The 24,990-nt window shown below is 32.2% G+C and overlaps 2 protein-coding genes and 1 long non-coding RNA gene across 3 annotated transcripts in view; 2 read left to right on the top strand and 1 right to left on the bottom strand.

Moving 5' to 3' along the window:
• LOC112684697 overlaps nucleotides 1-8,214 on the top strand; it is a 9,541-nt gene extending 1,327 nt beyond the window's left edge. Inside the window, exon 2 of the mRNA XM_025556339.1 lies at nucleotides 7,658-8,214. Coding sequence (XP_025412124.1) covers nucleotides 7,658-7,891 — 234 coding nt within the window. The 3' untranslated portion in view covers nucleotides 7,892-8,214. The remainder of the gene's footprint in view (nucleotides 1-7,657) is intronic.
• On the bottom strand, nucleotides 8,074-8,586 carry LOC112684698. The gene is made up of 2 exons (XR_003148729.1): nucleotides 8,406-8,586; nucleotides 8,074-8,333 (listed from the first exon to the last, which is right to left on the bottom strand). It is a non-coding gene; the product is annotated as an uncharacterized LOC112684698 (long non-coding RNA).
• Nucleotides 8,587-9,789: 1,203 nt separating this feature from the next.
• Nucleotides 9,790-24,990, top strand: part of LOC112684682 (phospholipase A1-like) — a 34,709-nt gene continuing 19,508 nt past the window's right edge. The window contains exons 1-2 of the mRNA XM_025556318.1: nucleotides 9,790-10,095; nucleotides 19,048-19,201. Coding sequence (XP_025412103.1) covers nucleotides 10,029-10,095; nucleotides 19,048-19,201 — 221 coding nt within the window. The 5' untranslated portion in view covers nucleotides 9,790-10,028. The remainder of the gene's footprint in view (nucleotides 10,096-19,047; nucleotides 19,202-24,990) is intronic.

Genomic DNA, 24,990 nt, shown 5'->3' with positions numbered 1-24,990 from the left:
CCCCCCCCCCCCTATTCAAATACGCCATTGGTCACACCGTATAGATAATACGATAATATTAAATAATATATCGATCCATTTTGTATGCTGTTTACGTGCTGTGTTGCTCCCGAGTTTTATGAGATACCATCACGTGAACACCAAAGTAAAAGTAGACGCCTAAATACCGTTCTTTAAAAACTAAGATGTCACGTTCATTGCGACACCATGGTACACAAAACGAATTAACGAATTACCTATCGAAAAAATAAAACTGCTGAATGTCAACATAATAATAATAAAAATAATTTTACGTGTGTGGTATAAATCACCAGCTTCGCAGTATATGTATATTAATATTCCCCTAAAATTGACGTGCAAAAATGATGTTCGTATACGAATGGTGTGTACTTACGAGCGGAGGTTCTGAAAATGGAATAAGTTAAATTAAACAAATAAAACATGCATAATTACCGTTGTCATAGGTAATTAAATATTGGTTTTAAGGAGCGATTTATCTGAAAGGACAGTCATCTGATGTTCAATTCTGAAGTATGAGAGAATGTTCACTAGGTGAACCGCACGTCGGCGTCGATTGGATTTAAAATTTCGATTCTATGGTATTATAGTTTCTTCAATCACTCGCTTATCGAATAAAGATGTACAATAATACGGTATATTATACTATACAACAGTCTATAGGTAGTAATAACAGTTCGTAATGACTCAATGGGAATATTGTTCGATATATGATGTGTAACGGCGAGCGGGAAGAATTAAGACGCGATCACACTATTAAAGTTTTTAAAATTAAATATTTTATTTATGATGAAAAAGTAAGAAATTATTTAGGAGATAATAAAAATACTTTTTTGAAGAGGCCAAACAGAATTTTGTTTCGGTTGATACAATATGATACCAGATGTGTTGATCGAAATGCGTTTCAGCATTTCGGAAGTGCGATTATATTCAAACATGCGTGTACTATTGTTAAGACACACACATGTTTTGGCTGTTTTTTGGTTATCGATTTGGAACCACGGTTACAAGTGAATTAAATCTACTTATATATAATGTGGTTTGACTATATTTTAAACATAATATTTATATTAATGATTCGATTATAGATATCATACAATCCATGCGAGGGTAATATTCATTTTTTAAGAAAAAAAAAACACTTGTGTATGATTGTGGTACAGTGTGTTTTTTTTTAAATTATCTGAACATGAAAAAATATTAACTATATAGTTAGAGTATATAGTCCTAGATTATTCATAAACTTACGAATTGCTTAGCTTCACTTCGACGTGATTTTTTGTTTTTTGTTGATAATATCTATTCTTCCCCTCGCAGTCTGAGTATTCCAAAAGTTTCTTGTGGACTTAATATAGTATCTATACCGATTGTATACTATATTACATATTATTACAATGTTCTGAATGAACATTTTTCCCAAGTGATCAAAATATTTGTATACGCACTATTGATAACCTATTATAATTACTTAGAATCGAATTCTGAACGCTGTGCACATTATCAGTATAATTTAATGTTTTAAAATTCAGTATAACTTACTTTAATGACTTAGCAAAATCCTTCAATTTACTCAAAACCTGTAGTTTGTTGATTTTTTAACCATATTCATACTAACTGTATAAAAAACATTATTGTAGTTATTGATTAATACTCCTATTTTTTTGAATTTTTTGTTTTTAATCAAGTTCCACTCTCATGTGTAATGTTCCTAAATCAATATCTAATTTTTTTTGAGGCAATATTGTCCAACCGTAATCAGCAATAAAACAAATATATATATATGTTGAATAAACTTGTCTATCTAATCGGATATTAATGTAACATAATTTAACAATTAAACGCAAAAATCACAGCGAATGAATAACCTATTTATTTTATGAGCCAGAAATTCAATTTTAATTGAATTATATTTGGTCGTGATGAGTCAAACTTATATTCGAGGCCGGTAATTGTTAATCTAATTTATAACATTTCCGTCATTACTCAGTAATTATGTTCAGGTAAAATTAATTATTTACGTGTAGAGCAATTATTATGAAATAAATAACACTATGTATTAACATGTTTGGCTAGGGTACTAGCAAGATGGTTTATTACCTAAATTGTATTTCGTGTCATATCATATATAACATTATGTGTATTGTAAATTGTAAATTGTAAATTGTACAATCTTCCTTCCACCTTCCATTGACGGTCTAGTACAGTGGTTGCCAACCTTTTTGGACCTCACGGACCACTAAATACATACTCTAAATTCTATGGACCACTTTTATCTTAAAATAGCTTTTTACATAAATACCGTTAAATAAATCGATGAGGTATTTTTTTCGGTCATATTTAACTTGTTATTTTCATCGTTTGCTGCAATGGATCTATTATCCACATAGTACTATGTCTAGGGTCTTATTTTTTTGAGAAATAACGACAAAAAGATTCTGTAAGTACCTAATAGTCAAATTTTTCTGCGAACCATTTAAATTTTCTCGTGGACCACTGGTGATCCACGGTTCACCGGTTTGCGACTGCTGGTCTAGTAGGTTAATTTAGAATTTTGTATGAAATTGTTCTATTATTTATAAGTGTACACATTTATCCTTCCTCGTATAACCATATTACACATTATTCAGAAACTTAATTCGATAAAGCTCGACTCATAAATCATTTGTAAACTTTTTGAATGCAGTCAAATTTAGTATTTACCATTTAGCAGTTTTATTGAATTCAGTTTGCAATTATAGGGAACAAAAATCCATGATTCAACTAACAAAGTTTTTAAGAAATAAACTTTTATCCGATTAATTTTTCAGAATAAACATAATACGCATATTAAGATGTAACGAAAAAAATTGGTAATTTGTGAACATCTTAAAAAAAGTGTATTTATTACATACAGGAATTTTTTATTCCTCGATAGCTTAATCAAAGCACACGCGATACGGGTGAATTTGAAGCTTATTTAAGGAGTAGGGAATATAGGAATAGTATTAGTTTTATTATATTATATTGTATATTATACTATTATTTATAATCATGAAACATGATATCTATACAATGATATAAATTGTATTCGATATTAAATATATTTAAATATTTATTATATATATATATATATATGGCAGTGTACCTAAGTCAAAAATATTAAATAATTCTGTTATAAAAAAAAGTCCAAGAGAAGAAGGGGGGAGGAAATGGACAATTGCTACGTCGTCTTTCCACCATAAATCCGCCCCTGACACGCGGTGATGCAGCTTGACCGAATTAAACCCCATTTTAATTTTTTAATGGAGGGTCCTTGATTTAAGATATACCTATCTATTTTGTTTTTACTCTCATCTTTATTTTTTTTTATAGTATACTATGCGGACGATAAAGTTATAATATCATCCAGTTCAAATATTACTATAGCCTCCAAAACCCCATAAAACCATTTTTCATCAATGGAAGACTGGTATAAAAAGTGGCACTTTAAAACCAATCTAAATCAGTACAAACTACATTTACACTTAAATTAGCACTATACCAGAAGTAACGCATTTGGTAATCAGATTCCCCCATCCTCAAATGTTAAATATCTTGACCGCCGTCTTATCTGGGCTCACCACATTAAAGTCAAAATATTACAATTAAACTCCCGTTTACGAATGCTCAAAACCCTAATCGTCAACAACAATCAATTAAAACTAAATATTAAATTACTTCTCTATTAATCTTTCTTAAAGATAATTTGGACATACGGCCTAAAGTTTGGGACAATGCAAAAATTTCTAATTTAAATAAAATTCAATGGTTTCAATATATAACATTAAGGAAAATTACCAATTCTCCACCATTCGTATCAAATCACACCCTGCATATAGATCTATACATGAAAACAATTCAGGAAGAGGCAAGCAATTATTATAATTATATTTATAATTATTATAATAACACCTACGTCTTAACTCACATCATATGCATTCATTAAAAAATTAACTGAATTAACCATCCCTGGAAATCCTCCTCGTCGCCTTAAGTGAAAGTGGTGCAGAGATCTACTACCCTTAATCCCTAGAAAAAAATAAAAATAAAAAATAAATGAAAAAAAGAATGTATGGTATCAAATAAAATAATTAAAAGACAAAAACGAAAGTGTCATCAGCGAGTGGCTTCTTTATTCAACGTTTTTAATTTCTTCCAGTCAATAGCTCATACTCTTATTGTACCGATTGTGTATAGATTGTGTATATATTAATAAAGAAAAAAAAAAAAATCTCTCATCTTTGTGAATATAATTTGGAACTCCTGCAGAGATCGGCATTCCCGACCCCGCCACTAGTTATGTACGATATAATATTAACTCGTACAATGTTAACGTGTGCCATTTAATTGTATATTTAATAACATGTGTGTTTCAAACGTGTTTAACAAAACGATAATCAATGAAGGGAGGATGCGAATTTCTCGGTATTACAGTATTTTAACATATGATTTGGTTATCAGTATATTATTTCCTCGCATGTAGAATGTAAACAATAACGGAAATATTCTTTTAGTTTATCCAAGACAATACAGGGTATTATTGGTAAACTGATAATATTAATAATGAAGTTTCTCCCCTTCCATATGGTCCACATAGTAGACTTCAAAAAAAATTGCGACTGACTCCTGGTGTTTTTGAAAATTTAATTTTTACTATTTTTTAAATTTTTCATTAGGTATTATTTTTAATAGACATTTATATTAATTGTATTTAATAATTGTTTTCATTAATATTAATTTAATCTTACCAGTTTTTAGAACTTCTTAATTTCACTATAATAGGCTTTTTTAATTGAGTGGAGGATAATTCACGCAGCCCCCTCCCACTTTGTTCTATTAATTCCAAACCTTCACTTATATTTTACCTTACTATCTCATAGCGTACTTACGTACCTACCTATTTTTGTTGTGTATAGTGTAAAATATACGAATTTTCTTGTATATAAATATTTTATTATGTTTTAAAATCTCTTGGGGGGGGATTGTTCCAGTTTTACCCCTTAAATTACGCCCCTGTAGTTTATAGCATGGCGAATTCCAAGGTCTTATCATGTTAAATGCTGATGTACATTTATTATTTACGCACCCGGCAGTAGCCGACGTGATTTGACCTGCGGTGACCGTCACCAAATTTTTTTTTTAATCCTAGTTAAAGTATTGAAAAATATTGACTCAGAATTTTGTAACACTTACCTTACTCCTTTTTGACCGACTCAGTTATGTGATGAAGTGGTTTATGTTCTCGTTTTAATATTATTAAATGGTTAGTGGTAGTTGGTATAAAATATTTAAACATACAATGATTAGGATTGGATTAAATTTTTTATTATCTATATGAAATATATAATTATAACATTTTTGTATATGGTATATCACTTACTAACCCTTTAGATTCAGGTAATCATAATATTTAATTTTTTTTCTCGGAAATATTATTCCAGCCCCTCCGGCGAAAAACTAATTTTTTCTCGGTGAACGAGTTCCGTAAAAATTCTGAAAATTGTCGTACAAATTCATACAAATTATGTACTAATTATATGCATGAAAAAAATTATACATTTTTGGGGGAGGGGGCCAGGGTAATGGACGTTAATAATAGGCAATCACATACTATTGTAATTTAAAATAATTCTAAACTTACCAATATAATAACGATGTATTAAAAAAATTAAAAAAAAAAAAAAAAAAAAACTCAACTGTTATAAAATATACAAGCAATTAAGAAATTTCACTAGCATGTGACTGGACGTCTGGAATGTAAATGAGAATAGAATCAATTTAATTTAAATTTTATAATATTATTGTTATCAAACCGTAAAGTCTAGCCCGTAATATAATTGTCTACAGAAATCAGCATATATGGAAGATACCATTACATACAAAATAGGAAAACCCAATGAAGTACAGCACGCATGTAAAAACTCGTCAACACCACAAGAAAAAAAACACAATAGGTTTAATAATAAGAATAAAAATAATTTTATTTAAGGATCGGATTTAAGGATTTTACACTATACACAAAAAAAAAAAAATAGGTAGGTACATAAGTTCGCTATGAGATAGTAAGGTAATATATAAGTGAAGGTTTGGAATTAATAGAACAAAGTGGGAGGGGGCTGCATGAATTATCCTCCTCTCAATTAAAAAAGCCTATTACGGTGAAATTAAGAAATTCTAAAAACTGGTAAGATTAAATTAATATTAATGAAAACAATTATTAAATACAATTAATATAAATGTCTATTAAAAATAATACCCAATAAAAAATTTAAAAAATAGTTAGTAAAAATGAAATTTTCAAAAACACCAGGAGTCAGAGATCGCAATTTTTATTGAAGTCTTATATGTGGACCATATGGAAGGGGAGAAACTTCATAGACGCTGGTGGGCTACGTGAAGTTCCCCAATCAAATATTTTTTATAGTGCCCAAAGTAAGGAGTTACAAATTCAGAAAATTGTGTTACAAATAGTTAAAAATGAGATATAAAAGAATGGCGTTGGTCTGGAGTCGATGAGACAAAGTCGGGGGGCTGTCCCTCCATCAGGAAAATGTTGATTTCGCTCAAAGTAAGAAGTTACAAATTCTAAAAACTGTATTACAAATAGTTACAAATGAGTTATAAAATATTGGCATTGATCCGGAGTAGATCAGACAATGTCGGGGGCCTAACTTCACGCACGTCTCCGTGGGACGTTGAAAAATTCATTTTAATGTTCCATCTAAAATATCTAAATACGTTATACACTATATTACAAGTATCTCATCGTTGTACTCATCCGAACTTATAAGTTGACATTTGAAATCAATGAAAAAACCTTTTAATAGTTTTGACATATTGATAAATGATTTGCTTTTATATATTATGACTATATATAGGAGATTTAGATATAGATAGGAGATTTCCATTACACTTCAGTATTCACAATAGTTTCCGAGTTTGTGTGAGAGGATTAAGAAGTGTTCCTTATTGAAGTAAAACCATATTTTGTCCGAAATATAATCCGTTCAATTGCTTTACTCTATCATAATATGTCTCTATACATTTTCTTCAATGCATTTGTTACATCTATGAGTTATTCTATATGTACAAAAGAAAAAATGAAATTGCGTTGCATTTTAACGCTATTAAATTGATTATGTCACTTATGTATACTCTTCGATGTAGTAATATCATGTAGCAGGTGAACATTTTATTTGAAAATAATTTTTAACTTTCGTCACAAAGTTATCAAGCTGTAAAATAATTATAAATTGAATGTTGCTGTTGAGAGCAATATGAAAAATATAGAAATTACATGCCTATTAAATTATAGGTCGACCTGATTCAAACCTTGGCCATACAAAAATTAATAAACGTTTTAAAAAATAACTGCATCAAATTCGAACGGAATATATAAAATATGTCATTGACGAATCTATTATGTACGTTGTAAAAATACTGTACATTATACATATAAAACAGTTAAGACGCGATTGAATTACGTAATTTAAGGGGGAAGGAGGACGATTAGATGATTTTACATTCATCACGCACACGTATTCACGCACGCACACACGCAAACTATGGGCACAGTAAATAATATTAATTATAACGTGGTGATGATTTCTTTTCCAAACAGGTGACCAAGGACACTGCCAACTCGCATCTGGAGCAAAAGGCTAAGAGTGTGCAGTCGGAGGAGTCGACCAAGTCGGTGTCGGAGACGGTGGAGAAGCTGGCGAACGGTGGCATAAAGAAAAAGACGGTCATGTCTTCGTCGCAACAGTTCTCCTCCGAAGAATCGTTCGAGGAGAGCTGGTCATCCACTGGGCCCACAATCACCACCACTGTAACCAAACAGATCGAACAATAATTACGGATATTTCAATATTTTAACAATATTTACTCAACTAATATGAGACGAGCCGCAGTAATCTAAGAAAAAGTCGCGTCCGGTGTAATGTTTTTCGATGTAATTAAACGTTGTACCCACCGCGCCAAGTGTAACATAACCACGTATAACGTGTGCGATTCAAAATGTTTGATTTCTTATTATAATGTTATTGTTAAGATTTTTTTTTTCCCCTTCGGCACAACCGTATCAATTTAACCGGACATTAATATCGCGTTACGATTCCGATGTTCACTATTTACTATTGTAAAACTATAACAATACACACGATTTACATAGTATAAGTGTTGAGTTGATGGTGTGTTTTCCTTACTCCGACTGCTAACGTGATGCGATCTGTACCGGTGCGCAGCCTTGTGTTACGCGCACAAAGGGGATTTTAGGCGTTGACTTAGCCGAAATTCTGAAAAAAATTATTATTTACATATATATACGTACGGAGTAAAAGTGTTTTATAGGTGGCACAAGTATGAACATTTATAACCCGAAACGTGTAATGATGCTCTGAATTCCTCGTCGTCCACATGGGGCACGGGCGTAACTGTACCCGGTACTGCGCGTGTGTTGGCGCGCGCATTCTGTGGGTCAACGAGTCCATCGCGCAGTGATACGAGCGCCGAATAATAATAAACGATAATAATCATAATCATTACGCACGCCGCCGTCGTCGATACCCGAACACGTCGTATTACCGTCATGCGTTATTACGCATTAGGGGCGTAACCTTTTTAGCAGGTCGCGCACAAGACATAAAGACGAAAGCGAATAGGTTTTTTTTATTATTGTACCCTATTCAAGCGAACACGAGAGTTCTCGATTCTTACCGCACGTCGGACCGTCAGATTCGTATTTTATTAACTAATATCTTAACTGGTTGATGGGGTACGGTCGGAGTCATATTTACGATTACGGGTGACCGCCCCCGGGCAACATGATGACGATAACCTAAGACGTGCGTTGCGACGTACAGCACGCGAGAGTTGCCGATCGGCGGACGTATAGGGCTGCACCTACATTAGATCCGTATTTTTCCCGATCCATTCCGATGGTCGGACGACGTCGGAAGAAAAACTATCGATTTTGATCTTAACGTTAGTGCCTACGATTGAGACGAAGTTCCCGAATTCTTGATTTCCGACGACTTCCGACACTATCCGATCAATCATGTTTGTTTCCTGTTCGACGCCTTGGTAAAGTTAGTTGGTAAAGTTAAAACTTTCCGAATTAAAAAACTTAATAAGTTAAATATTAATCAAATTTTTAAAAAAAATTATAAAAAAATTGATAAGGAGTGAGAGATGAGAATCTTGTCTGTGGGACCAGAGGGTGAAAAAGCTTACCGCAACCGTGACATAAAATGTGAGTCGTGGGAATCAATTGAAACGCAACTCCAACAAATTTTAGGTAATAGTACGTGGTTAATTCATAATTAATTACTAAATAAGTATTACAGCGGCAGTGTTGAAGTAGAAGGCACACAACCGTTATACTCTTACTTTCTGTAGATTGTTAATGCATATTAAAAGGTAAATTAGATGAAAATAATTCTCGGTTAGGCCTTTCCTTTCTAGGCGCCCTTTCCATGTTGGCACTCTGGACAAATCGCCCAGGTCGCCCATAGCTTTCGCCGGCCCTGAGTACAACGGTTAAACAGTTAAACGGATCCATTGTAGACATTCACGTCTGCGTCATCGGTTACCGATGAACGGGTCGGATCTGGAGAGATACGGATCTAATGTAGTTACAGCCCATAGGAATATTAAGATATAAGATAATATGTCTAAGTTGCAGCTTAACGGATAAAAAAACACCGGCGCGCGCGCACGCGCACGCGCGCGAAGCGGTCGCGGATATAAACGGGCGCGCACATACGTGCCGGACGCACACGCGGTCCGTCGTCCGTTCCGTCACTCGATCAGCGCTCCTCCGTCGGCTGTCAGTGGACTCTCGCGCCGTCCGTCACCGTACACCACGACAACAACCCGTTCGCACCGGGGAAAAACGTGCATCCCGTCCGAGGGATCGTAACACACCCTAACCCGTCCATCCGTCACGCGCAGCGCATCCAATCACGGCGATCCGACGCAACGCGAACACGATGGTTTGGTCCGTCGCGCGCAACTTGTGCATCATCTGCGTTTTGGCCATCGCGTCCGTCGACTCCGGTGAGTACACCCGACCGCGCACGCAAGGGGCTTGGTTTGGGCACCGTAGTGACAACTAAGATTGGCGAAAAATCGTTAACCATCGATGTATCGTATGTATCGTAATTTCGATACATTGCACACCCAATATCGATACCACGATATATCAACCTCTATTATATCAATGTATCGGAACATTTTTCCAATATTAAAAAGGTTTATAAACGTGCACATAGGACGTAGGTTATAATTTATTTTAATACGTTTCATAACCATAAGCCGTAGGCCGAGGCCTTAACTTGTAATCGATATTTACTACAGGAATAATGATAAACAAATCGATTAATCAAAGCATGTACATTCAACAAAATTATAAAATATTTTATAAAACCAGAACGATATTAATAAATTTAAATTGCAATTTTTATATATTGCAGTACACGCCAAGAAAAATATAATGAAAATAATTTTATTTATATTATAAATATATTAATATTTATTTATAACATCCCAAATAGTTTATAATAGTACCTATATAATAATATCTATTCGTAATTTCCTGTAGATTAATCACATTAAAATATCGTTTGGACACGAAATATCGGTAACGTTGTATCGATGTAAAATGTCACGATATATTGACTTCATGTATATATATTTTCGATACATCGATATATCGTTGCCATTGACAGTAGCAATCGAACTTTTCTGCGTCCGCCGTTCTCTCGTCAGCGGATTTTCCACGAAAGTCACTTCCGACCTGACCGAGTGACTTATTTCCTGCAGCTGATTGGTTTTACAGTCGCGTTAACTTCATACTTCCCGTTATTTCATTCCTAGAGAGCTTGCGTAAACCGAATTATCATTTTTGTTAAGAAAAACGTTGATCGTCATAATCGTGGTAATGTTCGAATGTGCACTGCTCCTGGATTTCGGTTGGGATCATAACAGTATTTAGGTGAACAAACGGAGCTATAAAAAAAAAGAAATTCTTAACGTTAGCACCTTAGTTTCGCAATTAACTTAATTTTGCGAGTAGAAAATTGAGTTCGTTCGCCAAGCCTCAAATCTTGCGATCCACGTTATTAGGCCAATGTTACGAGTTGATTTATTTTTGAAATCGAAACAATTTTGTGCCCATCTTTTGGGACTGAAGGGTTAACTTAGAGTTCTCAACGGAATACATTTGCTCGGATCGGTGTTTCGATTTGCGCTTATGTTGTACAAACGACCGTGTTTGTGCTCGTGTTCGGTTACGAGATTCCTCACGGGAGTTGTATTTTTGGTACCAAATATTATTCGACATCGCGAATGTTTAAGATTTCAATTTTTTTTCCTCGAATTATTTCCATATACCGTTGTACGTACAAAACGCACGTGAACAAACAAACAACGAACATCGCACTGTGCGTTTGAAATGTAATTTAATTTTTCCCCGTTCTTTTGACGCCGAGTAAACAAAACATACATCTATTATTTAACAGTTACACGCATTACTAAATCAAACACTTAGCGATTTTAACGACCCACGAATAAGGATTGTTATCAACATTAAAACGATTGTACATATTTTGTGAACAGGTTGAACTCTAGGCACATGAATCGAAAAAAAAAAATTGAAAGGTTTCACGTTTTGTTTTTCGTTGTTATCCTCTGGCCCGCAGCACGGTATCATTTGATATGGGTCATGAAACATAGCAAATGCAAAAATGAAATTCGTCCAGAGGTATTATTGTAATCGTACGGGTTTTATACAAATTGAAACTACTTGGTATTTTTCTAATCTTATACATTCACCATTCCGATCATCTTCTAGTTAACGTCGTCACGTGAACTGATCATACACATTAATGTAACGTGTTTCAAAGAATACTAATCATACATAACGATAATACTTGTTTAATCTTCTGCCGTTTGAGCTGCGCAACAAATCATTGTAATTATACGTATAATTACCCACCACCGTGTTGTATGTATAGGCGCGTTAATCTGAAACATTAAGCGGAATACATTTGTTACATTTTTAATAATATGAATTAAATAAATCGCAAGGACGTAACTTAACGTTTCGTAATTTTCTTTTCTAACGGTAAAACGTTTTTGCTAACTATAAATATATAATCGTGTAATGCATGCGGCTGAATACCTAATTAGCATTTAAACACTTTAACTGTTATATTACAAGTTATAGCCGATATAACGTGGCCATAAAAGTTTATCGGATTAATTCGTTATTAATATCATGTTGCGGACAATATTCAACAAGTGATGCTTAAAGTGATTTATTTCAAACAATAAATATATACTATCGAACATTCTGTGTACGTAAACGCATTTATGAAATTTTTATCACTGCTAAATGTTTTTTTTAGTTTCTCGAATCGAACACTGGACTTTACCGTGAAACTTATATAATTCATACATGAATTCTACGGTAAACTTTTAGTTAGTATTTTATAACGGTTAATTATGTATCTGTCGGAAAAATGCAAAAAAAAAAAAAAGAGCGTACCTACTCAAACGTACTAAAACATCTCTAACCGGTTCCGTAGTAAATTTCATCGAGCCACAAGCAATATCCGGAAGTCGGACGATAACGTAACAGCACCGGATGAAACGACGTCTTCCATTGTGGCCGACGCGTTTGAAACGCGTATAATCGCACAGTCGAGTCAACAATAAGAACCTATTATTTTAAACAAGGTAAACAACGAGGAGAAAGCAAACTCCACGGATAAGCGAGCAATGAAAATCGTGAACGGCGGCGTACTTGCAAATGGCACGGAGACGTTTGCCCGCGCCCGTCGGCCGAACAATCGAAAAACCGTACGTTTTTTTTTCAAAAACCCCATCGCACCGTGTTGTGACGCGGAAAAAAAACGGAACCGCTTAGGATTTTCGGATGTAAAAGGTTGCGTGTTATTGTTTGTATGTCGTTCAAGGGGAACGCTCCGGACACTTGGCTCTTGTTCCACACGCACCGCGCTGTTTGATTTATACAAACGCACCGCTCGACTTCACAAACCGTAAGACATGCACGACCAGAAACGATTTTTCTTATGACGAGTCGTACTCACGGGATCATCAATCGACCATTAAAGTTCGTAGCGCCGTGACCTTACCATATTATATTACTATTTATCCGTTCGTCCACGCGACCGACCCGGACGCGATTATTTTTATTCCAACAAGGTGTACGTAACGATATCCGCGTTCTTACCCGTTCGCAGATTTTAATTTATCGCCGCGATTTCCGACAAACCCATAGCTGTTTTATAACCGATCGTCGCGTGTTTATCATAAATTGTGCCACGGTATAAGTCCAAGGGTGTCGCGAGGCGTAGTATTAAATGACACGAATAAATATTTTTGTACATAATGTACAACGTTCATTATTTGAAAGTGGCGGACGCAGGGAAAGGTTTTGGAGGTTCAAACCCCCCGAAATGAATGTATGATTGATTTCAAACGCAGTTATCCTACCTTATGCACCTTAAAAAGTTAATTGTTCAAAAGACGATTAAAATATGCTAGAAAAAAAAATAACTTCACATTTTTTAGCTGGAAAAGTGGATCTGTAATAATTTGTAATTTTCCAAACGTTCTATAAGGTATTGGTTCTTTCAGTTCAAAAGTTTTAAACTATATGATGACAATACTTGTTTATACATCGATTTTTGCAAATTGGAGCAACACTTCCCATTTCAGTTACTTCGAATGAAAGATTGTTCTCTTGTTTTCGTTGATTAAAAACCTATGTACGAAACAAAATGGTGGAGAACCGATTGAACGGGTTAGCATTATTAAACATATATAGAGACGTGGAGGTATTTTGTGTATATATCTTGGATATTATGGCAAAAGCACCGAAGCCGATGAATTTTTTTTTTTAGTTTAGATTATGTTTTATTCAATCTGTTTCAAAGAGAACAATAAGAATAATTGATGATATAGAATAAGCTAAAATAAAAATAAAAAGACAGATTAAGCGGATTGTAGAGGTCTCCCAATGGAGGTACTACGATATGAATAAGATTTATTTAGACTAGCAGGTCACGACACCATTGTCTTTTTAATCTTTTAATTGGATTACCTGGGATAGAAGTAGATGATAGATCGGAGATTAAGGGATTTGCATGCTGGGCTAGGTGGTTATTGAAACGTTTATAGTGTGTTTTCGCTAGTTCAGAAACATACGGAATTTTAAGGTCAGAGTGGAGGGTGTGATTAGAGACAAAGAATGGCGCTTTTAGAATTCTACGTAGAGTTTTTGATTGGAATCTTTGGATGTGGTTGATGTTGGACATTTTGGCAGTACCCCATAATTGGATCCCATAAGTCCAGATGGACCGATGAATTTGATTTTATAATTGTTATAACTTATAAAAATACAATAAAGAATTATTTCAAAATAATGGTAAGTATTCTTATTTTTTTGGAATCTTTCCTGAATTTTTTTTTCTGCGTCCGCCTCTGTTGTTTAATATTTATAATACGTTTATTTATTAAAAAATGCTTATTAAAATGAGATATTGATAAATACACCCAAAAATGATTTTGTTTTCGTTTTAATTTTTTTCCTTTATCTTAATTTTCCTACAGCGAATTCCTAAAATATGAAATATTTTGATAATGTGCCACCGTAATAGAAATATTGAGAAATACTGTCGCACGTAATATTATCACTGTTACGGGATTGCGTTTGTTTTACCTTTTTACAAAAAAAAAAAAAAAATGCAATACGATCGCGTTCCATGAGATATTGGTGTTGCTTTTCTAACAATTTACCAACAACTCGATAAAATTGGCTCTGATAAAAAGGTAAAATGGGTTCAATTGTGTTACGGCCAATACTATACAGTCGTAAACGGAATAGGATGTCGTTTCACAAACATAAACTTTCGAAAACGAAAATCTAACTCTTCTGTTGTTTATTTCTAATTACGTGTTTGTTTAAAGATTTTTATAAGCTAATGTACTTGTGATACGAACATGCATTTTCAATGAACGATCAACGATTTTTGAATATGAAAAACCGTTAAAGTTAATAATTGACAGTAAAAGATTCTATTTCAACAATCGAAGCATAGGCGTAATTAGAGGAGCGAAATAGGGTTTTTAGCACCTCTGAGTTTAAATGTAGCACTCTTGTTTTTTTCTTATTTCAGATCTATATAATCTATAATAATTACATTGAAATACCATTTAATTTTATTTTCAGCAATTTCAGCATCCCCAATATTTGGGCTCTAGTTGCGTCCATGAATCGAAGAACCGCTTTATGCAATTCATTCGATAATACAAATTGGGAATATTTTCCTTTTCGAGCAATAGAACAATCCATTTCTTTTCTCCTTGATCATAAATATATATTCACCTTCCGAAAACGAAAACTATATGCAATGTCGGTATAGCTTGCATGTAATTTCGCTTCACCAGTAATATATAATATATTATAATACTCAAGGGCCGAGTTTTCATATCACATCCGTACGTCATATAATATATTATATTATATTTCCGTTTCGACTTTAAAGCAATTGACTTGGTGTACGATTCCAAAATTTGACCTATTAAGCCGTGACGGTGCGCGGAACTTACATACTCAGCATAAGTAAATATCACTGCAGAGCTCTGGTACATACACAAGAGGGATAAGAATTTAAATTAAATGTTCCGTGAAAGATTATTCCGTATTGAAATATTGTACAGACAAGACGGTTGCTGTGCGTACATTTATTATTATTATTATTATTTTTTTAATATAAAATATTGATTTTAAACGTGACACTAAACTTAAGTTTTCAAAGTGCCATCGTTCACAATCTCTGAAAAGATAAACAAAACAAAACCATATTTGCACCGGGAAAACTTAAAGAAATGTCAAAATTGTTTGAAAGTCAATAATATTGGTTTATTGACAATAACCGTTTTCGATACACCACTGCTGCTACCTTTCCTCCTAGATACTATCGAAATTTGAAATCGAATAATTATCAACGGACCAAATGAATCAGAAACTGTTATAAGAGTGTATAACATATATATTATATCGCACGGCGAGGAAAATAATTAGAAAAAATTATACGCGTACCCGCAACAGCTTTTGCGAGTAAACGTCTCGTAGGCATTACAATGTATTTTATCCTGGACGAGTCTTATTAGTAAATTATTTTTCCAATGTCTACACAGGGGTTTCCATCGTCAGATTTTCCAGATGGATTCGGAACGCTTATTGTTCAGAATTAAATGGAATTTTAATATGCCGCCATGACGAACAGCAATTTCAAGACCTTTTATTATTCTCAGGATATATTGGTTTCGACTTTCGTCGCATTTACTCGTGTTATTTAAGCTCGATGATTTCTCACGAAAAAAACAACATGACAAGAATATCATTACGGAATTATTGAACTATTCAAGTTTTCCGTACTACGGAAAAAATAAACTAAAATAAAATAATTTTTGTTTTCAATCATAGCGTAAAAAAATATAATACTACATATTTTATTTTATTTATTTACGAGTACAAGTTTATTTTTCACCTTTTTTTATCACGCGTACAAGGCATATTATTGTATTTTTCAATTAGAAACCTTGACCGTGGAACTACTGAAAAAATATGAACGTTCATAGGTACGTTCTTTTTTTTACCATTCCTTTAATCACTATGTAATATGTATACGCACGATATTAACATGCTTATGGGTTTTACTTTATCTTTACGTCTTCAACTCATACGTATGGTCACGCCTTTGGTTTTGAGACATTTATTTATTTGATTTTTTTTTTTTTTTTTATATAACAGGAAGTAATTATCTTATACACACATTATTACACGGTGTTTTATATTGATTTTGATATTCTCTACGTTTCAGTCTTTAAATAATTCAAATAATCAGTGAAATACTATTTTAAGTATGATTTGTTTACGTTACTATTACATTGTATTGTAGAATTACAATGGTTTAGTGAAGCATTCAAACGAAAACGTTTTATCATATTTGTTTTTGAATAAATATGAAAATTTAATTAAAAAATATTAAGTATTGAAATACAATGCTACACAACTGTATAACGGGATTAGACTTCGTAAAATGTAGAATATTACTTTGCGTGTATAGCTTATTAAATATCGATTTTTTTTTTTTATCTTTTTATACCTATCGAGTGAATGGCTAAAAACTAATTTCGTACTGCAGAACACATTTTACCTCTCGACAACGGCAACAACGATAAAACAATGGTCGTGGACAGCTTATCGGATGACAATAATGATGATTTTATATTCCCGTTGTCAAGATATTGTCACTCACGTAATAATTATATTATAGTGTCGTACGTGAGTTTTCGGCAAATGAAAAAAAAAATGAACCGAACGAAACCCCGTGGAAATTAGTTTGATTATTAGTTTGACCCCAATTAGGATTTAGTGCTTTTAGATTTACGATTTACGTTTTTCGATTCCTGGGATAATTCGATTATACCTACCTGCGAAACTATTGGATGTAACAGAGAAGTGATTATGTGCGATTCCTGCGGCGAGAGATGTCACACGGTTATATTAACGTGTTTTTCTGCTTCGACTAAATTGCAAAATGTTTTCGGGACGTACACATTTGTTCGGGGCGTGATAACGTAGAGTGCCAGGGGTGGCAAATTATTTTAACGCTACGTGCCAAAAATTACTTTTTTTTTCCTTCTTCGAGCGTACCATTGGATATCATAAAAAATATATATATACCTACATATATGTTTCTATTACGTATTATAAGAAAATTTTTATTGTTAAAGTATAAATTTAAAATAATTAATATTTATATAAATAAATAATTATATTACTTTGGTAATTATTCATCATTTAAAAAAGTGATTACTTTTGTTGAATACTCGATATTGATTCGTTGATATTTGGTTTATAATTAGTAATAATTAGTAACTTCTAATTAAATATATGTGGAACTACATTCATCAGTCAGTCGGTTTCTTAAATCAGATTTTATAAAATTAATTTTTGAAATTAGTGACTTTCATGAATAAGTCAAAGAACAAATAGACAAAATTGCTAATGCATATTATTTAGTATGTTAACTGCGTTCTTAATAAATTAACGATTTAATTTCTCGAACGATGTCAACAATAGCAAAAAGGTACATATATTGTGATGTTGTAATTAATTATTAAAGATATACATATAATATAAATATTTTAATTATTTGCGGGTCCTCAAAGTTTTTTTTTGCGTACAATGGAATTTGCCATATCTAACGTACAACGACCGTCTGTATAATATAAATCGTAAATATTTATTACCGTGCGTATGTGTTGTTTAAATTAAATAGAAAAATGACCATGGTATTTTTACGTATTTCGAAACGAAGGTTTTAAGTGGGGTTATATATTTAAACGAAAAAATGTAACCAAAATACTCTTAATTGAAAATAGGGAAAATAATAACTAAAAATCATTAGTCACTACGCATTTTTACACGAGAGAAATGGAGCCACGAATTGTCGCGTTGTTGTGGCCTGTAACTGTCATGGAATTAATTGTAATTTTTTCCGAGAATTTTTTGAAAAAATTTAAAAAAATAATAAGAATAATGTATATCGCGTGTTACGTATACGTATTTTACGCGAATCCTTTAATTTTTACCGAGCACAATATGTTCAATAGTTTATTAAATTTAATGCCATTACTAATATTTTGTATAGTTTTAGGAAACATTTTTTTGTTATGACATTAAATTATATTTTTTTTTGTTTTGTTTTCTTGTTATCATTGTTATATGCGTATTTTTATTGGGTATTAGTCTGTTCATTGTACGAACGTAAGTCATTCGAACCTTGAATTTAAAAATCATAAAGGATTTAGCGTTATAATTTAGTTAGGAATTACCGTGAGTTACACGGATACATCACGAAATCGAATAATTAAAACTAAAATAAAACTGTTTGCTTAACACAATTTCAGGTTCGCTGATCAGTAGAGGCAGAGAGCTGATTCAGAATGCTTTGAACATGGGCTACCAGGGCAACAATAACACCAGCCGCGATTGCGTGTACAGACGAGATTCGGATGGTCTGTGTCCCGGAGAGGATATATATTTCTATTACTACACACTCAGGTATGCGAAAATAAATCATTGTTAATATGTTCAAATGGTAATATCGATTTTCCGCGTAACACACGACGACGGGGCGTTTGTGTTATAATCGTTTGACGCGCACAACTTTAACTTGGTTCGGATATTGTTCGAGTGGTCACTGCACCGCGGTTACAACAGTATGATATTATTATTGCACCGGTTCGCTAAAACTCGTGTTTTAAAAATATGCAATTTTCTACTCACTAAATAAACGTTTGCTGTCCGTGGTGTTGTCTGCTGTTAAAGACGAACCTATGACTTCGGAAAATTGATTTATATGTCTGATAGGAACGATGTAATTTTTCCGCGTTCCGCGTAAACTGTGATTCTACAATATCGGCACGTGTAACTGTTTTTCGTGATCAGTACGATTTCATTGCTCACATTAAATTATCGTCACACACACTTTTTCTACTGCGCTAAGTTCGTCAATTTCAAGCCATGAGAACATGAGAATCGAAGGACATACGTTATTATGTATAAACTAAACGTAGCAACGGCTTGGCGACCGGCCGATTTTTCTTCAATCGAACGACCAAGGCGCGGTCCATTGTGATATTGCCGTTCAATTTGAAAAAATAATAAATATATATTTATAACTAGCTATATACTAACCCCGCAGCATTGTCGTAATAAACCGTATTATTTTATTGCCGAAAAATCGCTTCGAGATTGTTTTACTCAACCGACCGGTAAATTTGACTGGTATTTAATTTCGATTTCGCTCCAATGATAATGAAAGTAAAAAGAAAAAAAAAAACGAAGGAAATAATACAAAAAATCAATATAATAATATATTGTACACACGGATAACTGTATAATACGCGAAGTTCTGGTACGTGGATGTCGTGTTGATCGAAGCCGAGAATAAGTCGTTTTATTGGGTTACTTGAATTTTCAAGTAACGCGCACGACTCGTGTTTCTAAGTCACAGGTAGGTAAGAAAAATATGTATTAACTTAATATACAACCTAACAGTACAAATGGAGTACGTTTTTCGGTTTTGGCTATGTAACGGTTTTCGTGCTCTGAAATCGTATGGTATTATTACCTAGTTTCTTACGTCGATTTTCGTTCGCGATAGCACGATAATAATAATGATGTATATATATATATATTAGGGTGGTCCTTATTTTTTAGCATTGAAATTGTTGATGTAGAACCCCTCATTATTTTCATTGTTATAAGAAAATAATTTTGGTTGATTTTGGTTGTAACTACTCACTCCTTTTCCGTGCCTCTGGGGGGTTGAAAAATAGCCAACAAGGGTTGTTTTATTATTTTTTTGATTTAACTATATAAATAAGATACTTAGCGAAAAAAAAAATTAATAAAGAACAACATATTTAATTTTTTTGACCAAATTTATTATACTAATAATTTTTATCTAATCGTATCTAATAAATGGTATAATAATTGACTTTAATAAAATTAATACTATAAAGTAATAATGTTTTTTAATAATATTAAAATAAAGTATAACAATAAAATGGTCAACTAAATGAACTTGTTACGGTACTTGTGCGTTATCGCGCCTACCGCGCGTCACATATGCATTATCGCGACTACCTTATATTATGGGTTATAGCGACACTGTTTTATACGCAATTCTATTTCTAATTCTATTTTTTCCAGTGTTGTTACAATTGCACTTATCACAATTTTTATAGACTGGCTGGGTAACTTTTAGGACTTTTGTAGACATTTAGTCACAACCACGCTGTAGTAGTTATAACTTATTGTACAGTTACGATTATTTGGCAATGGATCTATGGAACTTACCAACTACATTGACTTTTAGCTTTGGGTAGTTTTGTATTATTATAAACATATTAAAAATATATTGCGTACAATAATGCGTTCGAAATTAAGGTAGTCGCGATAACGCACAAGTACCCTTTTTACATATAACCTTCTTAATAAGAAATTCAATTTTACATTATTTTTATATAAACATTTTTTTTTGTAACTCCATCCGTTTAACAAATATATTCAGATAACTAAAAATTATAAATTTGGTCAAAAAAATTAAAAATGTTCTTTATTCATTTTCTTTAAAAATAATAGACTTAAAATAAATAATATACACATATTTTTTATTTAAAATTGTACATCCTACAATTTAAGTTCTATACATTTTTTCGTTAAGTACCATATTTATATAGTTAGATCGAAAAAATAACAAAACTACTTTTGTTGACTATATTTCGACCCCCCCAGGAGCACGGAAAGAGAGTGAGTAGTCACGACCAAAATAAACCAAAATTATTTTCTCATAACAATGAAAAAATTTAGGGGGTTCTACATTAAAAAAATAAAAATTTTTTTTTACTTCTATAAATAAGGATCATCTTAATATATATATATATTATATTTAATAAAGATCATTTGGTACTTTTTATAATCAGAAAAAAAATAGTGATAACTGTAACCATTTGGGTTAATAATTTTCGTACTTCGGTATTAATCAGCAAGGCTATTAGGGGTGGATGACATGGGCTTACGCCAAAGGCGCTTGATGAAAGGCGGTGATTATTATTTATGGTATACCTATAATAATTTAGTTTATAAATAATAAATTATTATTGTTATTATTATTATTATTATTATTATTATCAGTCACCGTTCGTAATCGCTTTTTATTTAGAATTTAGATATTAATAAATCATAAAAGGATTTAAAATAAAACGACTACAAATTATATGGGGAAGGACACATAATTATTTATTTGTTCAGAGCACCAATTGCTTTACTGTCGGCACTGTTAATCTGTAAATAGGATCAGATCAGTCATGATAATTGCCGTAACAACCCAATTTCTATAAAACAACTTGCGTTAAATATATCAATACTAAAATTATAAGGTTAGATGGGAAATGTAAAAAGTGAATTATAAAGCGATTATGCTAAGCTAAGGTAGAATTAATAAGAAAAGAAGTATTTTTACTTAAAAAAATATTGATCTTAGCATTAGAAGAAATTTGCTAAAAACTTACATTTGAAGCATTATATTATATGGATGATAAATATGGAATAATGCAAGGGAAAAAATGAAAATAATAGAATCATTTGAAATATGGTGCTACAAGATGGAAAAGATGGACTGTTGGACAAGTTGGACTGATTGAATTACTAATGAAGATATTCTAAAAAGGATATACGAGAGGAAATCATTATGGAAGAGTATACAGAAAAAGCGATACGAATTGATAGGTTATATTTTAAGACACGGTGAATTGCTAGGACTAATCTTAGAAGAAATAATCGATGGAAAAATCGTAGAGGTAGACGAATATTGGAATATTTTTGTTAGATAATAGAAGATCAAAGGTGTATTTCTTATCAAAAGCTAAAGAGGAAGACTAGTGATAGAGAAATATGGAAGTTGCTACAAACCAACCATTAGATTGAATACTGAAACTAAGAAAATTGTTAATAGAAATAAATCCGAAAACGTTTTCCTAAAAGTAAAGTATATAATAAGCTCAATTTGCACAACTACGAAACGATACTACACGACACGATATGACAAAACATTCGAGCAAAGAACTCTTGTTAGTCCGTCGGTGCTTGTGAGAATCAATTTATTTAAAATATAAATATTTTTTGTGTACTCATTTATTTAAATTAATTTATAAATCACAACTGTAAATGAATATTTTTAGATTGATCACAAACCTAATTATTATAGATATACAAGTACTAGATGTACTAGTAGTACATTAATACACTCATTATATTATATTAGACCACAAAATATAAGTTGTTTATATTCCTCAAAACAATTTTACACAAAGTTACATGGTAAACTTTTCTTTTTTTTAAACATAAATATATAGATCGTCTTTTGACTACCATATGATCACAATTTTCTTCTTTGTTGACGTTGAGAAATAATGCTATCACGGTCAAATATTCAAACTTAAAAATCTTGAAACATGTTGGGAATTAACTATTTTCGACCGTTTGAAACAAAAATTGGAATCAATTAAGTGCGTGTTTTTTGTGTCTTGTCGGTGGTACGTGAATTTGATGATATTTTTGTTTGTCGTGTCTTGTTGTATGAGTATGAATCGGGCTTTAAATGATGAACATTGCCTGCATAATACATATTTTAGAATTATGATTATTTGAAAATTTTATTCTTGAGCACCACTTCGTACTGAGAGCAGTAGCGTAAACTGGGGGTCGTACAGGGTTGCGCTTGCGACCCCTGAAATGTCATATAGTGGCAAGAATATATTTCTGTAATCCTAAAATGTCATGTGAACAGATTTAAAAAAATAAAAATAATTTAATTTTAAAAATTTAAAAATTATGTCCAATTTTAATATCAGTATTATAATAATAAACTAATTTATATTTGGTTGATTAACTGTAGCATTAGCATAATTGTATTTATAATAAAGTAATAAAATAAAACAAAAATTAGTGAATGGTTAATCGCCGTAAATAAATGGATTTTATATTGAAATAAACAAATAAATTAATTAATACGTAGCCTGGAGTATTAATACATGTGTAATGTATGACCGGTTTCGAATTAAAAATTCATCGTCAGATATATAAAAAATTAATAAAATCGCTACTGATTATGAAAAAATAAAGGAAGGTAAAAAAATAATGGTACGAGATATATATTGAGAGAAATTTATCGTTTTATATAGTGATAATATATTTTAATAATAATAAATTACTAAATGTATTTAATATATTTAAAATGCATTTTAATGTGTTATTTATATCTTCCTTTACATTTTTATTTGTTTTTCTTGTATAAAATGTATTATAAAATATTAACCAAAATGTAGTTGTAATAAATTATACTCGAATTTAGAATATAATAAAACAGAGATTAGGGAGTCGTGGGGCAAAACTCTCCTCAAGTTAGTTTGCCTTACAAACAGTCTGCAACCCTAAAAATGTAGCCCAATTTACATTACTGACTGACCGGGTCGATATTATTTTCTTCCGTGAATTAAACGGAGGCTTTATTCAGTCATACGTGGAAATACAGGCACGCAAAATCGTATCAAATGCGGCAAACAGTAATTGGGAAAACGAATGAAATACGAATAAAAATAATAACAAAAAAATCGCAACGATAACAATAAAAATGTATATGGTTACCGAGAAAACGAGAACTTATATTAACTTTTAATGGATATCAGTCAGCAGAAAATGGTATCATATTAATGTTGTATTCTGCTACGCCGTACGTCCGTTCGATATTTACGTAGGAAGTATTGGCATTAACAAAAATATATAAGAGGTCCTAGTTTGAAACTTCAATAAATAGAATACTCGTATTATAAGTATGACGACTTATACATTTAAAATGTGTATGATGAAATTAAAAATATTAGATAGCGAAAAGTTTACAGCTACTACAGCCGTCAAAAGGGAGTTCTAACTTTAGTCCGTTTGTTTCTACGAAAAAAAAAAAAAAAAAGAAAAGAAAAGAAAAACAATGTTTTGCAACGTTTATAAAGTTTTAGACTTCTTTTAAAATCATTATTCACAAATAAACGTATCTTTGATTTATTGCAGTTTAAAGTTTCGAACCGAATCGTTGATGTATACGCCACTTGAATTATTGTTTTCAATTTGGAAGCATTGAGATCGTCGTATTTAGAAATTTATTCCGAAAGAAGTTCGGCTTGCATGATGACCATAGGCGTGCACACGGGGTATGCAGGGTATGCCGCTGCATAGTCTGCGGCTTCATGTGAGGGGCCCAGTTGCGTAGCCAAGGGGGGGGGGTGGCT

Source organism: Sipha flava, unplaced genomic scaffold (genome assembly GCF_003268045.1).
Source record: "Sipha flava isolate LNK unplaced genomic scaffold, YSA_version1 255_pilon_pilon, whole genome shotgun sequence".
Taxonomy (NCBI): Eukaryota; Metazoa; Arthropoda; class Insecta; order Hemiptera; family Aphididae; genus Sipha; species Sipha flava.
Note: the sequence above shows the minus strand (reverse complement) of the source record. Positions and strands in the feature narration are given on the sequence as shown.